This window comes from Monopterus albus, unplaced genomic scaffold (assembly GCF_001952655.1).
Source record: "Monopterus albus unplaced genomic scaffold, M_albus_1.0 scaffold218.1, whole genome shotgun sequence".
Taxonomy (NCBI): domain Eukaryota; kingdom Metazoa; phylum Chordata; class Actinopteri; order Synbranchiformes; family Synbranchidae; genus Monopterus; species Monopterus albus.
This window is the reverse complement of record NW_018128098.1, coordinates 962459-975584: the sequence shown is the minus strand read 5'-3', so window position 1 is coordinate 975584 and position 13126 is coordinate 962459. Positions and strand designations below refer to the sequence as shown.

The 13126-nt window shown below is 43.9% G+C and overlaps 1 protein-coding gene across 2 annotated transcripts in view; it reads left to right on the top strand.

The window, feature by feature from the left end:
- Positions 1 to 11905, top strand: part of otud7a (OTU deubiquitinase 7A) — a 31782-nt gene extending 19877 nt beyond the window's left edge. For both annotated transcript variants that reach the window (XM_020619342.1, XM_020619343.1), the window contains 6 exons: positions 481 to 593; positions 1918 to 2045; positions 2137 to 2286; positions 7585 to 7699; positions 8358 to 8442; positions 8799 to 11905. In XM_020619342.1, coding sequence (XP_020474998.1) covers positions 481 to 593; positions 1918 to 2045; positions 2137 to 2286; positions 7585 to 7699; positions 8358 to 8442; positions 8799 to 10355 — 2148 coding nt within the window. In that variant the 3' untranslated portion in view covers positions 10356 to 11905. The remainder of the gene's footprint in view (positions 1 to 480; positions 594 to 1917; positions 2046 to 2136; positions 2287 to 7584; positions 7700 to 8357; positions 8443 to 8798) is intronic.
- Positions 11906 to 13126: the final 1221 nt, after the last annotated feature.

Genomic DNA, 13126 nt, shown 5'->3' with positions numbered 1-13126 from the left:
AGCCTTTTTATGATACCAAGCGTGCTTTTAGCAGTAGTGCTACTAATACTGTCAAATCCTCTGCACTTCCTCTCATTTCTCTTGATGCTCGTGGATTAAAGTATTTGCCGATCTATTAGAAAAACTGTGTTTCCAAAGATAGCTCATGCACAGAAGTAGTCCGGATGCTCATGTTTTAAAAATGCCTGGGGAATCATGGTGGCCCAGTGATCTAAGACGCATCCCATCTAAGACCGGCGTCCTGATTTGGGTCTGAGCAGGGACCTTTTTTTTATAAGTAATATTTCTTATCTCTTCAGTCTAATGATCAATTAGCAGCATAAACCTGACCAAAAAGGCCCACATGTGTTTAATGCATAGAGCTTCAGGAGATAAGCTTGCAAATGGGAATAGTGAAAATGAATAGTAATAGAGATTGTGTGGGTGAGCACCAGCACCGTGCTTATCAGAGTTTCCATTTTTATGTATATGTTTGTGCAGTCAGGGCTGGTGTACACTGAGGAGGAGTGGGAGAGAGAGTGGAACGAGCTGCTGAAGTTGGCGTCCAGTGAGCCTCGCACTCACCTCAGCAAAAACGGAAACACCACTGGAGGGTACACTGTTCAATTCACATACCCTGCAGTCTGCATATATACACCCTCTAGATTCCCAAGACACAACACATATTAAACTCCTTTTTTGTGTAAAATGGAAAACAGTGCGAGTTGTGCAGCTTTCATCCCACATCATACATTACAGTGGTCCTGTTGTGCATCAATGCCTTGTGCAGTGATACACAGTCTAAAAATGACCTTCTCACTAAGCTGGGTTTGTCAGGGAAACTCATTGTTCCCGTTCGGACTGTTGCTCTTTCAGACTGCTTCGTTGATTTAACAACATTGTTGAAGCTCACTTCGCCATCCACTGGCTGCCATCAGTATTGTTTATTTCTTGTGTAACAGTCTCCCCTGAGCTGTGGGTTACTTTCAGCTGCTGTAGGTGATGTGATAAAACCCTCCCACCTCCGGTTGCCTAAACAAGTGTAAGAATGGGTTGCTCTCAGGCTACAGAGGCAGGTTGGAAACTAAATGTGGTTTCCTCCTCTTACGCACAGAAACCTTGTGGTTTTCTCTGTTTCCATTTTCACTGAAATAAATATTTGCACTTTCTCATGTACTTGTTAGGTATAGCAGCCGTTGTTGGAGAAAAACATATAGCTAGCAGAACAAAAAATACTTCGTAACACTCCTGCCCTAGATTGACACGTCATTTAATTATATGAGATGGAGTTTAAGCAGGTTCTGGAGTCTGCACTTACAAATTGAGTTAAACGTGCAAACCTTTTAACAAACAATGTTGTTTCCACATCACAGTGTCTTTACATGAATTCACCGTTTTCCTGTCGTTGACTCGTCCAGCATGAAGCCCTCTGCCACTGAAAGTACCCAATTAAAGAGCATAATTTACTCATTTAGTCTGGTAGTTTTAACCTCTCACTGAGTTTGACGGTAATACAATAATCAGGTTAGGGATGTTTGATGGTCCTAGTGTGAGATGAGACCCTAAATAGGATGAGTGGGATTCACATATTAAGAGGCTCTTTATTAGAGTGAATCTGGCAGCTTGGCTGTTTGTGTGGCTGACAACTTAATTGTTGCACATCGCCTGGTTCCCTGGAGGTTGCATGCCTGAGAGCTCTCTCTCTCCCACTCTCTTTCATTCATGGACAGATGGATCATTGTACATTGTCGCCCTGTCTGTTAAATGTAGACAGAGGGCAAAATAGATTCTATTGGGTCAGATGAGATTACACAGGCACATATGTTCACTATTTTGGTTACAGCTGTTTTCATATCTGTCAGTACCAGTTCAGGAAGTTGTCATGGTATCCCGTGATCCCACAGCGTGAGGTGTGTTATTTTTTAATGTTTTTTTCAGGGTGGATAACTCTGAGGATCCAGTGTATGAGAGTCTGGAGGAGTTCCATGTGTTTGTACTGGCCCATGTATTACGGAGGCCCATTGTAGTGGTGGCTGACACAATGCTCAGAGACTCAGGAGGAGAAGGTATGTTAGCTGCATCCTGCCACTACTGTCAGCAATGCAGTAGGGCAAGCAGTCAACTGACACTATAAACTGTGTCCTAACTGAATTCCAGCCTTTGCTCCCATCCCATTTGGAGGGCTCTATCTGCCCCTGGAGGTGCCTCCAAGCCGCTGTCACTGCTCCCCTCTGGTCCTGGCCTATGATCAGGCTCATTTCTCCGCACTGGTGTCAATGGAGCAGAGAGACCAGCAGCGAGAGCAAGGTAAGCAGCCATACATCACAAAATCACTTAGATACTCAAAATCCTGACAGAAAAACACGGTGGTACATAAAGGTTGAAATCTGGGATGGAAGCCTTTTCTTGACCTCCTTGAAAAAGTGTTTCACCTGCTGGATCTTGCCATGGTTAAGCAGTCTTTGCTTTTAACTTAGACTGCGAGAACAAGGGCGTGTAGTCTTCCTGTCCTACTACATGTGAATAATGTATGAGACGGCAGTCTATTTACCTGTGATCAATTTTTAAAACAGGCCAGCTGGCAGTAGGAATGAGGGAGCGGCCAACATGGAGGGAGACTGGTCAGCAGACTCCTGACTTGCTGAGCACTGACCAAATCATTTAAGCCTGGATGTTGTCGTACAGTGTTGTGTCTACAATTCTTTTTTAGAAGTCACCGTTGCTTGAATTTAGTTTGCCACAGCAGGATAGGTATGCTGCTTTTGCATTTGCTTCTTTCCCAGGAATGTGCGGTATGGTGCTATCCTGAGCATATTGATTGTGCTACATTGTGGCAACAGAGGGTTGATTTTCTGTTGTGTTGAGTGACTCTTGTTTTGGTCTTGTTTTGCCCGTTCAGATGCCAGTGTTCCCGCTCCGGATGCACTGCTTATTCTCTCGAGGTCAGAGCAATCCTCACATGAAGTTCCTTCAGTTGATAAATAGAGTAGATCTCCTTGACAACCAGTCTTAGGTAGTCACGGCACTCTTCTGTATCTGACTCAGTGTGTGGAACTCACTTGTCATTTGTGTGGGCAAACGGCCAAGTCCGTCTCTCGGCCTGTTTTTCCTACCCTCAAATACAGATACACTTATGCAAGCTGTCTTCCTCCTTCCCCTTCACTCTCCTTTGTGTTTTCCTGTGTACGTAAAGTCCTGTTCTCAGCCTATAAACACCAACCTAGTTATTAAGTCAGGGTACGACCACTGAATAGCAGACAGACATGATTACTAACCTGCCATTTCTGCCCTGTAGTCATTCCCTTTAATACTAGCAGCACATCAAAGCCACCCTCCTTCACAGCACGGAAATATTCAGTGCCCCTACTTGTATTTGGGTGTTGTAGTGCAGCTGAGGGGTTTTCTTTTCGTCCACCAGATGGTGCATATGTCCAAAGAACCCAGTGTAGTTGCATGACTACACTGGTACACTGCGTCCTCAGATAGGATCAGCATATGTTTTGTCTGCAGTCTTTCTCCAGGATGTTATGAAAACACTTTTGTGCTTAGCTTGGTGCATTTATGTGTCATGTGATTAATTGTACTGCACAGTAATGACAAACCTGAATGCACTGGTTATGCTTTTCTGCATTTTATGTATGGAAGAGGTCTAGTTGTCTATTTTTGGTTGACATAATTGGAGCTGGATGAACGTTTTTATCATTACTGAATTACAAGACAAGTATAATGTTACCATGATGGCTTGTATCTCTGAACAGATGCCAGACAGACAGGTTGACCTGTACTAATTAGAGGAGAGGAGCCCCAGCAGGCCTCTAAGCCCTCATCACACATGGGCAGGGTCCCGGTCTGCAGGGGCCCCAACAAACCAACCCTTTCTCTTGACAGTCAGGCTACTGTGTGGACGTCTCAGGTAGATGGTTGCTCTCAGTTTCCCTCAGCACAGCAAAGAGCAACCAAGGGGCTGTTGGTACTGTGTGTGTTCAGGTGCCAGAGGCTGGGTTAGAATACTGGCTCTTTCTTTAGCTCCTCTGTATGGAAGATTATAGCATAGTCCCTCCCACTCAGGGATCCTAAATCGCACTGACACATCACGTTACTGCCCCTTTTATGTCCTGCTTGTTTGGCTGCTGGGGCTATATTGATGGTGGATGGTGAAAAGAACAACAAGGCAGGGGTGGCTGAAGTTAGAGGTTATTGCTAAGGATCAAAACTTTCTTTTATTTTTTTATTTTTTCGCATCCCTAAATAGCTGTCAGTTGGTTTTCCTGGGTAAGGCAGTCAGGTGAACCCTGAGTCCTGTGCACATGGGTATATTATATTTTTTTTATCAGCCCACTGCTGCTCACCTGCTGTGTGATAATGACTAGCTCGTCAGTAGACGCCTCTGGCGGTGTCTTTTATCAGCTTGTTTGTGCTCCTGTGGTTGAAAGATGTGTGAGTGGAACTGGCCCTCTGGAAAACTGGAGCTAGAGCTATTTCAAGCCCTAGTCCCGATACCAAAACACTTCCAAGTTTTCTTTGGCATCCCTTCATCAACCCTCTAACACCCTTTTGAATGAAGTAAATGGCTGTCTTTTACACAAAGACCACCTACACACAGTGCAGTGTGACCCTCCACCTCTGACCAGGTTTCACCTCTTTGTCTATCAAAGACACTCAGTGTGCGATTCAACATGTAGTCGGCGTAATTATTTGTAATTCAATGTCTGTATGTAGTCGGCATAATTAAATCAATATGGCAACCAGAATTAAAACCTTATTTGTTGTGGATTTATGCATATATTTAAGTGTTACCACAGTGGTTCCGCTGTTAAAGACTGGGGCAGAAAAGCTTGTCGGCTTGTTTATATGCATGACTGCTGTTTACTCTGGTCAACTGGGCTCTTTAAATCTGCAGCTGTGCAGTGACCAAAGTCAGGAATTCAAATTTGTGCATTTTCCAGATAGTACAAATTGTTCTTGAATCACAAAGCAGAAGAAATCATTGGCTCAGTGTTCCTGCTGTGAATCTAAGCCTGTAATGGGTGACTTTGTCCTCAGAATGGATTAAAAGAGGAGGGAGAACCCACTCTCATTCTGTTCTCACCACACAAGATTTGATATACTTGAGTCAACCATTTTGCACAAACTAAAAAGATAGAGTAAGATTATAATGTCCAGTCAAATCATATGAATAAAAGCTTTAAGCGGTATCTACCTCATTTCCATCAGCTGTTTCCTCACATTACATCAAGGTTTCCTCCCCCTTCTCTCTTCATAAATCATAGATGCAAACTGAGCAAGGTGAGGCAGGTTAGCAGCTATATGCTGAGTACACAGCAGCAGCAGCACCACCACGACAACACATACCACGGAGGACTATGATGTCATCATGCATAAGCTATGGGAATCGGTCATTCAAGGACAACAAAACAAGGCTGCCAGCAGGGATAGTAAATACATTACGGCACACTTTAGTCCCTCAGAGCTCAATTGGCAGTGTTGAATCTCTGAATCTGGACTGGGCCCAAGTGGGAACAACAGTGCACACAGCACTTTTGAATGGGGAGAAAGGAGGGCAGCTGCGGTGTGGGAGCCAGGACGCCACTCACAGACCTCCGCTGCCTGCTGCATGACCTGAGTGGGAGCTGGTTCACTGTCTTCTGTCTGTGTGTGTGTGTGTTTGTGATTATGACCTCTAAGAGAAAACATCTGTTTGTTTGGGGGGGTTTTTGCTCCCAGTTTTCAGTGCTGCCATGCCAGTGCTCTCATGACTGTTTGACTTTAATCTGGCCTTTTATTAGATAGATGGTATAACATCTACCTGTAGTTTTAGGACAGATTTCTGGACAGGCCTAGTTTGTCAGCACTGCTGTTAGTGATATTTTTCCTCAGCTGATGGAATTTGTTTGCTTAGTGACTAATGCTGTCAAATACAAATAAATGATCATGTTATCAGTGTTAAATGTGCTAGTGTGGGTGGGGCTGTGCCAATTCTATTTCAAGACTTTAAGGTATCATCACAATGCATGTGCTGCCAGGATGATACCTCGCCTGCTTCATCATGTGTCTTGCACCAAGGCAGAGGCACTCAAAAACAGACACCAAGGGAGAAGCAGGATTTGACCTACAGTTTCACCTGAGACACAGAAGGGGCATTTGCTACTGGTGTCTGTGAAGCCTGCAGAGCAGAGCAGCCATTTGGCAGTGGAAGAATTGATGAGGCAGGGAGGAGACTGTATCTTCCATCTGGGGCTGACAGGGAAGGCAGCCTGCATCTCTCTGCTATCATGTGGACAGCAGCCCCCACACTAGGTAGCCTGAGGAGAGCTGTCATGTGGGCCAGTGGCTTCTAGCTAGTCCTCCCTACACTTGTTGTGAAAGGCAGCCATGCACTCACACACAAACACGTACACATCCACACTGAGCGCACACACTGTATACACACCTCCCACGAGAGGAAACCCAGGTGGGTGTCTGTTTTATGTTCTGTGTCCAGTGATTATTGTCGAAAACCTCCTCCTGCTTATAAGGAGCAGATCATATCAGTGGAGGATGAATGAAGTGATTTCAGCACTCCTGCTCTTATCCTGTACCTCTGTGTCTGATTGCACCATTACTAAACCCAGTCATCATGTACACCCTGATCCGTTGTACAACTACTTGACTCATGTTATCATGCCAAATATAAAATATAATTTCCCTTATTGTTATGTAAGATAAAGTTCCATTTTATCACAACCTGGGTCCTATTTATATATGTTTGGCCATCCTTCCTAGTGGTTACACCATATTTACAAATTTAAATGTACAAAGACAAGCTTTTAAAGGGAACGCCAGGTTAGCTAAATGTCCTTGGAATTAAAAACAAAGATGAATAAAAAGCTGTAAACATTCATCACAATTTACAAGCTATAGTTTAACTTTGACATAACATATTTCTCATAATTGTCCATGCACAGTTTTCCTGTACATTCAGGGTTTGTTACCAACATTTTAAGTGTACTCACTTAAAATAAAGTGGCTTTGATAATTGGGATAAACTGTTGTGTGCAACCAGTCGTATCATCTAAACGCTTGTGTTGCCTGCTCCGTTTGGATTTTGTTGTTGCAATATTGTTGTTTCGGGTCTCAGTAATTACTCTGTTGATTGTAGTGTTAAAGTAGCTGATCATGAAAATAAGGATTAAAAGTTTGTTCTTAACCTTGAACAAAGTACTTTTCAAAACAGTCTCACCAAATGGTCCATTTTATATAAAACAATTAATAGACTAGACTAGACAGACCCATAGCTCAGAGAACCAGGGACCGGTTTGTGTTATAAGAGCTGCAGCTGACTGAAGCCCTTCTGTGTCTGGATGAGTCAGTATGAATGCCACTCACTGGTCACGGTCACTTCTCTGCCTAAAAAGTGGATGGCAGATAGAATACACCCCCAGTATATTCTACCCCACGCTGACAGGCATTGGGGATAATTAATGTGACTTTCTTCTAGTGTGTCATTATGGTGTCACTTTAGCTCTGACACCACGATGGCCTTGTAAGAGAACGGATGGCATGCAATGTAGTCTCTGGTGGTAAAGCTAGACCAAACTAACCTTCTGATAATCTCATCTCTTCCAGCTGTTATCCCTCTGACTGACTCGGAGCACAAGCTGCTGGCACTTCATTTTGCTGTGGACCCTGGCAGGGACTGGGAATGGGGGAGGGACGACAATGATAATACCAAGCTAGCCAAGTAAGTCCTCTATGGTATATCACAGGGTGTCGATGCCTGTAAACAAAGCACAGAGAGCCCCTGGACTAAGAAAGAAGCCACATGGAGAGCAGAGTAAAAACCTCAGGCCAAGGCAGTTCTCTTAGTCTATCATAAGGCTGTACGTGGGGGATTTAACTCTGATCATGGGCTCTGGTCTCAAAAAGATGAGCACAGAGAGAAAACTAATTGTAAGTCACATCAGTCATCCATAGGGGTTCTAAGAAATGACCTCAGTAAAGCAGAAACACCCTTTCTGGGTTTAACCAAGAGTTTAAGGTTTCACATTCTTGCCAGTCAGGGAGTTAGCTTATCCTGTGGAAATACAGAGAAGTGATGCTCTAACCACTTCCTCATAGCACCTCTTTATATTACCCTTAATGCATAGCAGGCATTGTTTACGTGAGGGTTCTACTCAAAGTCACCGGTGAAATGCAGCAAGTTTCATGCTTTTTAATTTCTCCAGAATGGTTCAAAGAGTTTTTTAAATATTTTATTTAATTACAGTAAATTCTAAAATATGATACTAGACCCTTATTCTCACTGTATAGGCAGCAAAGTTTTGGTAAAAACATTTGTCCAAAGTCAGCTCTCTTATACCAGTGCTTGTTGTTAATCATGGGTACATGTTCCCCTGCAGTCTCATCTTGTCTCTGGAGGCCAAACTCAACCTGCTGCACAACTACATGAATGTAACATGGATCCGAATTCCATCTGAAGCAAGGGTAACCTTTTCTTGCATGTGTTTCTTGGTTGTCATGGTTAATTCAACCCTGGAGAAATTACTTGATTGCAGATGTTCCTGAAACCACAAAGTCCAATCAGTCAGTTTTATTTACTGTCAGAATGTAGTAATTTACAGGCTGTGATGTGCATATGATTAGGTTAAAAATACAGGCAATTAATTTCTTATTTATTTATGTGAATGTGTCTGGAAATCATTGGGGAATCTCTCTCCTTTAGTAAACTAGAAATTATTGTTGAATTATTCCTTTAATCAAAATGTTATGAAGTTGTCTCGGAGAAATTGATGCTTCTGCTATATTCTGTTTTCTTCACGTGTTTGTGTCTCTCTGTGCAGGCTCCCCTGGCTCAGCCTGAGTCTCCCACAGCCTCTGCAGGTGAGGATGTCCAGTCTCTAGCTGAGTCCATGGACTCTGACCGTGAGTCTGTTGGCAGCAACTCTAACGTCAACACCGGTAAGCCCATCAAGGAGAAGGACAAAGACAAGCAGCGCAAGGACAAAGACAAGAGCCGGGCTGATTCTGTAGCCAACAAACTAGGTAGCTTCAGCAAAACCCTGGGAATCAAACTGAAGAAGAACATGGGAGGTCTGGGTGGCCTCGTGCATGGCAAAATGAATAAATCTAACTCTGGCTCAGGTCGCAGTGGGGAGAATGGAGGGGAAAAAGCAAAGAAAAAGGAGTCTAAGACATCCAAGGGAAGTAAGGAGGAGTCAGGTCAGTCAGCCAGCTCCACCTCCTCTGAGAAGGCCACTAGTCCCTCACCTACAGACAGAGACAGACCTTTCAGCTCCTCCCCCACCGAAAGACAGGATAGTGCAGGGAAAGTCTCAGGGGACAAGACCCTGGAAAACTGGAAATATAGCACCGATGTCAAGCTCAGCCTCAATATCCTGCGGGCTGCCATGCAGGGAGAGCGCAAGTTCATTTTTGCAGGCCTCCTGCTCACCAGCCATCGACACCAATTCCATGAGGAGATGATCAGCTACTACCTGACCAATGCTCAGGAGCGCTTCAGCCAGGAGCAGGAGCAGAAGAGGAAGGAGGCTGAGAAGAAGCCTGTTGTCACCAGTGAGGTTCCCGTGAAGAAGCCTGAGCATGAGACTGTCTTCCAGAGGGAGAGATCGGACAGCTCGCCTCCAGAGAGCTGCTCTCCCGTCCTGCCCCACCACACCCACACCTACAACCACAGCTCACAGCCCCCGCTGGCTCTCAAGATGCAGGGCAGGAACAGCCCCACTCCTGCAGCCGCTTTTGTCCCAGTCCCACCTCTCACCCCACCTACAGCCTCCCACCATGTTTCTCAACCAGTGCCAGCCCCTGCGCCTTACTCCTCCCCCAGTATTGGTGCTAAGAGACCTGGGCCCGTTCCTGTGTCTGCCCACTACAGCCATACACCACCCATCCAGAGGCACAGTGTGATTCACTTACAAGATGTCAACAGGCAGTCCTCCATCTTCCAAGATGACCCCTATAAGCCTGTGGTGGGCACCCTAAAGACATGCGCCACCTACCCCCAGCAGAACCGCACACTCTCTTCCCAGAGTTATAGCCCTGCTCGCCTGTCAGGGGTCCGCACTGTTAACACCTTGGAGGCACTGTCCTACAACATGCCCGGTGAACACAAGTCCCACACCTACACCAATGGATTTGATGCGGGAGACATTCAGGACTGCCTTGAGTTTGCTGATGAGGACAACTCATCTCACACCTGGCTCAACCAAGACAAAACCAAAGGGCGGAGGTCTGTAAGCCCTTTGTACTGCTTTCAGCAGCGCCGCTGCAAGAGAGAGAATTGCTCCTTCTATGGCAGGCCAGAGACAGACAACTACTGCTCCTACTGCTACAGAGAGGAGCTGAAACGCAGGGAGAGCAAAGTGCAGAGGCCTGCATAGCCATCACAACCACCTCAGCCACTTGTCAGCAAGGCCGTTAGAGACTTGAGGGAACAACACCATCTGCACTCTGCATTTAGAATAACACGATGGCAAACCTTTTCCTATTTTGTTGAAGAATGCTCTTGTATTCCTGTCACCCTTCCCTTGTTAGTAAAGATTCTTACTTTATGATGGGGGAAGCAGAACTTGAAACGGTGAGCAGCTTTGGCCAGATATTGTGCTTTTGTTTTCTTTCTGTCACTGAATTTAGTCTTTTACTTGTTTTAGAGTAAAAGTCATCTCTGTGTGATGTAACTTTCTGTATGTGAGGGAAAGTTCTTTATTTTTCAAAGTGCAAAAGATTTGCATCTCATTAGGAGGGAACATTTTAGCTCTTTTAATCGGTTTGAATGCAATACCTCTGCTTGATTCTTCAAAATCTCTGTGAAAAATTTGTAGTTGTTTTGCAATCAAAGTAAATTTAATGGGAGATTAATATTAGACTTTAAAGCAATAAATTGGTGATTTTTGCTACACCCTTTCTCACTTCTGTCTATGCACCAATAATATAGCTACTGTAGGTTAACTGTGTCTTGTAAATTGTAAAGGATTGTCTCAGTGCTTTTGTAAACAAATTTGAGCTACAGGAAATTAAAACGTCTAAGCAGTATAGAGAATAATGTTGGATTAGGATGAAATATAAAATTACCCAATTTGCTAAGCGTACCTTTGCTCTTACTAGGGAGCAAAGGATTCCTGTATCAGAATTGAACTAAAAAGATCGTCCCGGATATCATTTCACATTTTTGCCCACAGTCAACCTCCGAAAGACCACAAGCACTGCCGAACTGGCTTCCTTAAAAAAAATCACAATTCAAATTTTCATAACAATTTTGAGCAATGTGCATAGGATGACTTGCTTCTCAAATATGCAGTGTTTATGGTGTGTTTCTCTGAGTTGCCTCTTAACTACTCTATTCGGTAAATGTGGTAGATGAGAAGAATTGTGGGTAGGGTAGTGAGAGCAGGCTGATGCATATTTGTCTGAAGTGTGATTACATGTCTCATCTCCCCTACACACACAACACAATGTGCAATCATGCTATTATGTGGTGACCTGCAGTATAGATGTGTCACCGGTCCAGTGTGAGGTTGTCTGTCCTTCTTCCATATCTAGAGGCCGTTAAAAGAAGCACCTGCTGCTAAGAGCACCTCAAGCCTTTCTGATCATCAGTGCTTTAACCAATCAGTGGGTTTGTAAAACCCCAGGCCTCCAAGTGCTTTCATTTGACATGACTACTGTAATAATGCAGTGTTTGTGTTGCTGTTTGTTCTGGTGATGCTTGGATAATGTACCGTGCTGTCCTTAAGCAAGTGTGTCCTGGCCAAGGATGTCCACTGCTCCCTCGGTTCGCTTCTGTCTCTCTCCTGTACACACTGCAGTGTTGCTCCTCTTTGTTTCTATGTGACCAGTTCATGAACTCTTACCATATTAGGACTGTAAGATATGATTTTGTATTCCTTTCAGAGTTTTACACTACTTTAAATTATTAACTTGCACATTAGGTACAGATGTAAATATAAAAAAATAGTTTATTGTTACAAACATGGCGTGTCTGTGTCATTTTTGTTTTGCTACATTATGAGAAACCTAGAGAGCATGGATTACTTAGGCTGAGAATATTTGTTTTTGTCAGTACTGCGCTCTGAGAATTCAGGGAGCTCTAAATGCACTACATTACTTTTTTGAATCAGAATCAGCTTTATTGGCCAGGTGTGTCGACACACAAGGAATTTGACTCTGGTACATCGGCTCTCAATGTCTATGTACATATCTCCATGCAAGGGGCAAGTAAACAGTAAACCAGCATAAGGCTGTGTAATATAACAAAATAAGCAGTATAACAAGCAACAAACAGTGCAAACAATGCAAAATAAGCAGTATAAACAGGGAGTAAAGACAGACAAAGGAATGTTCATTGAAATGAGATAAATAGGAATAAAAATACAGTAGTTAAAAATAACTTGTACGGATCTGTATAATCTGTACAATGTATATTTACAGGTATTGCACTGAGGGTTATTGTCCAGTCATACTGTCATGGGTCAAGTGTTCATCAGAGTGATGGCCTGGGGGAAGAAACTGTCCTTGTGCCTGGTTGTCTTGGTGCACAGTGACCTGTAACGCCATCCAGAGGGGAGGAGTTTGAACAGATTGTGATCTGGGTGTGAGGGGTCTGCAGTGATCCTCTTTGCTGTCTTTTTGCATGAATCATCCAAGTATAGCTGTGATGTTTTACACAACAAACTCAGGGTAGACCAGCACATTAATACCACATTTTCTATAATGCTGGGAGACTTGCATGAGAGAGAGACTCCACCGATTTTGGACATGAAGGCCACTTTACTTGTAATGGGTAGTACTGAACCTGTGACAACAGTCATGTGCTGTATGTAATGAATATCTGGACAGGATTTGCCAAGTTTGAGTCAAACACTTAAGTCATCATCAGGGGTATCTTGTTGAGATTTCAACTATGTGACAGAAAATGTGTTCTAAACTGAGGTATGGCACAGTGAAGGTCAAATAAGTTGCATTAAATGGCCAAAAAGTTGTGATATTTCTGCCTCTGTTGCACTGATTTGTCTCTAGCAAGTCCCCCAATGTTATGGATGTGTGATACTAAATCATCAGAAGAAATCCATCCATCCATCCATTTTCCTCCGCTTATCCGGGACCGGGTCGCGGGGGCAGCAGTCTAAGCAAAGATGCCCAGACTTCCCTCTCT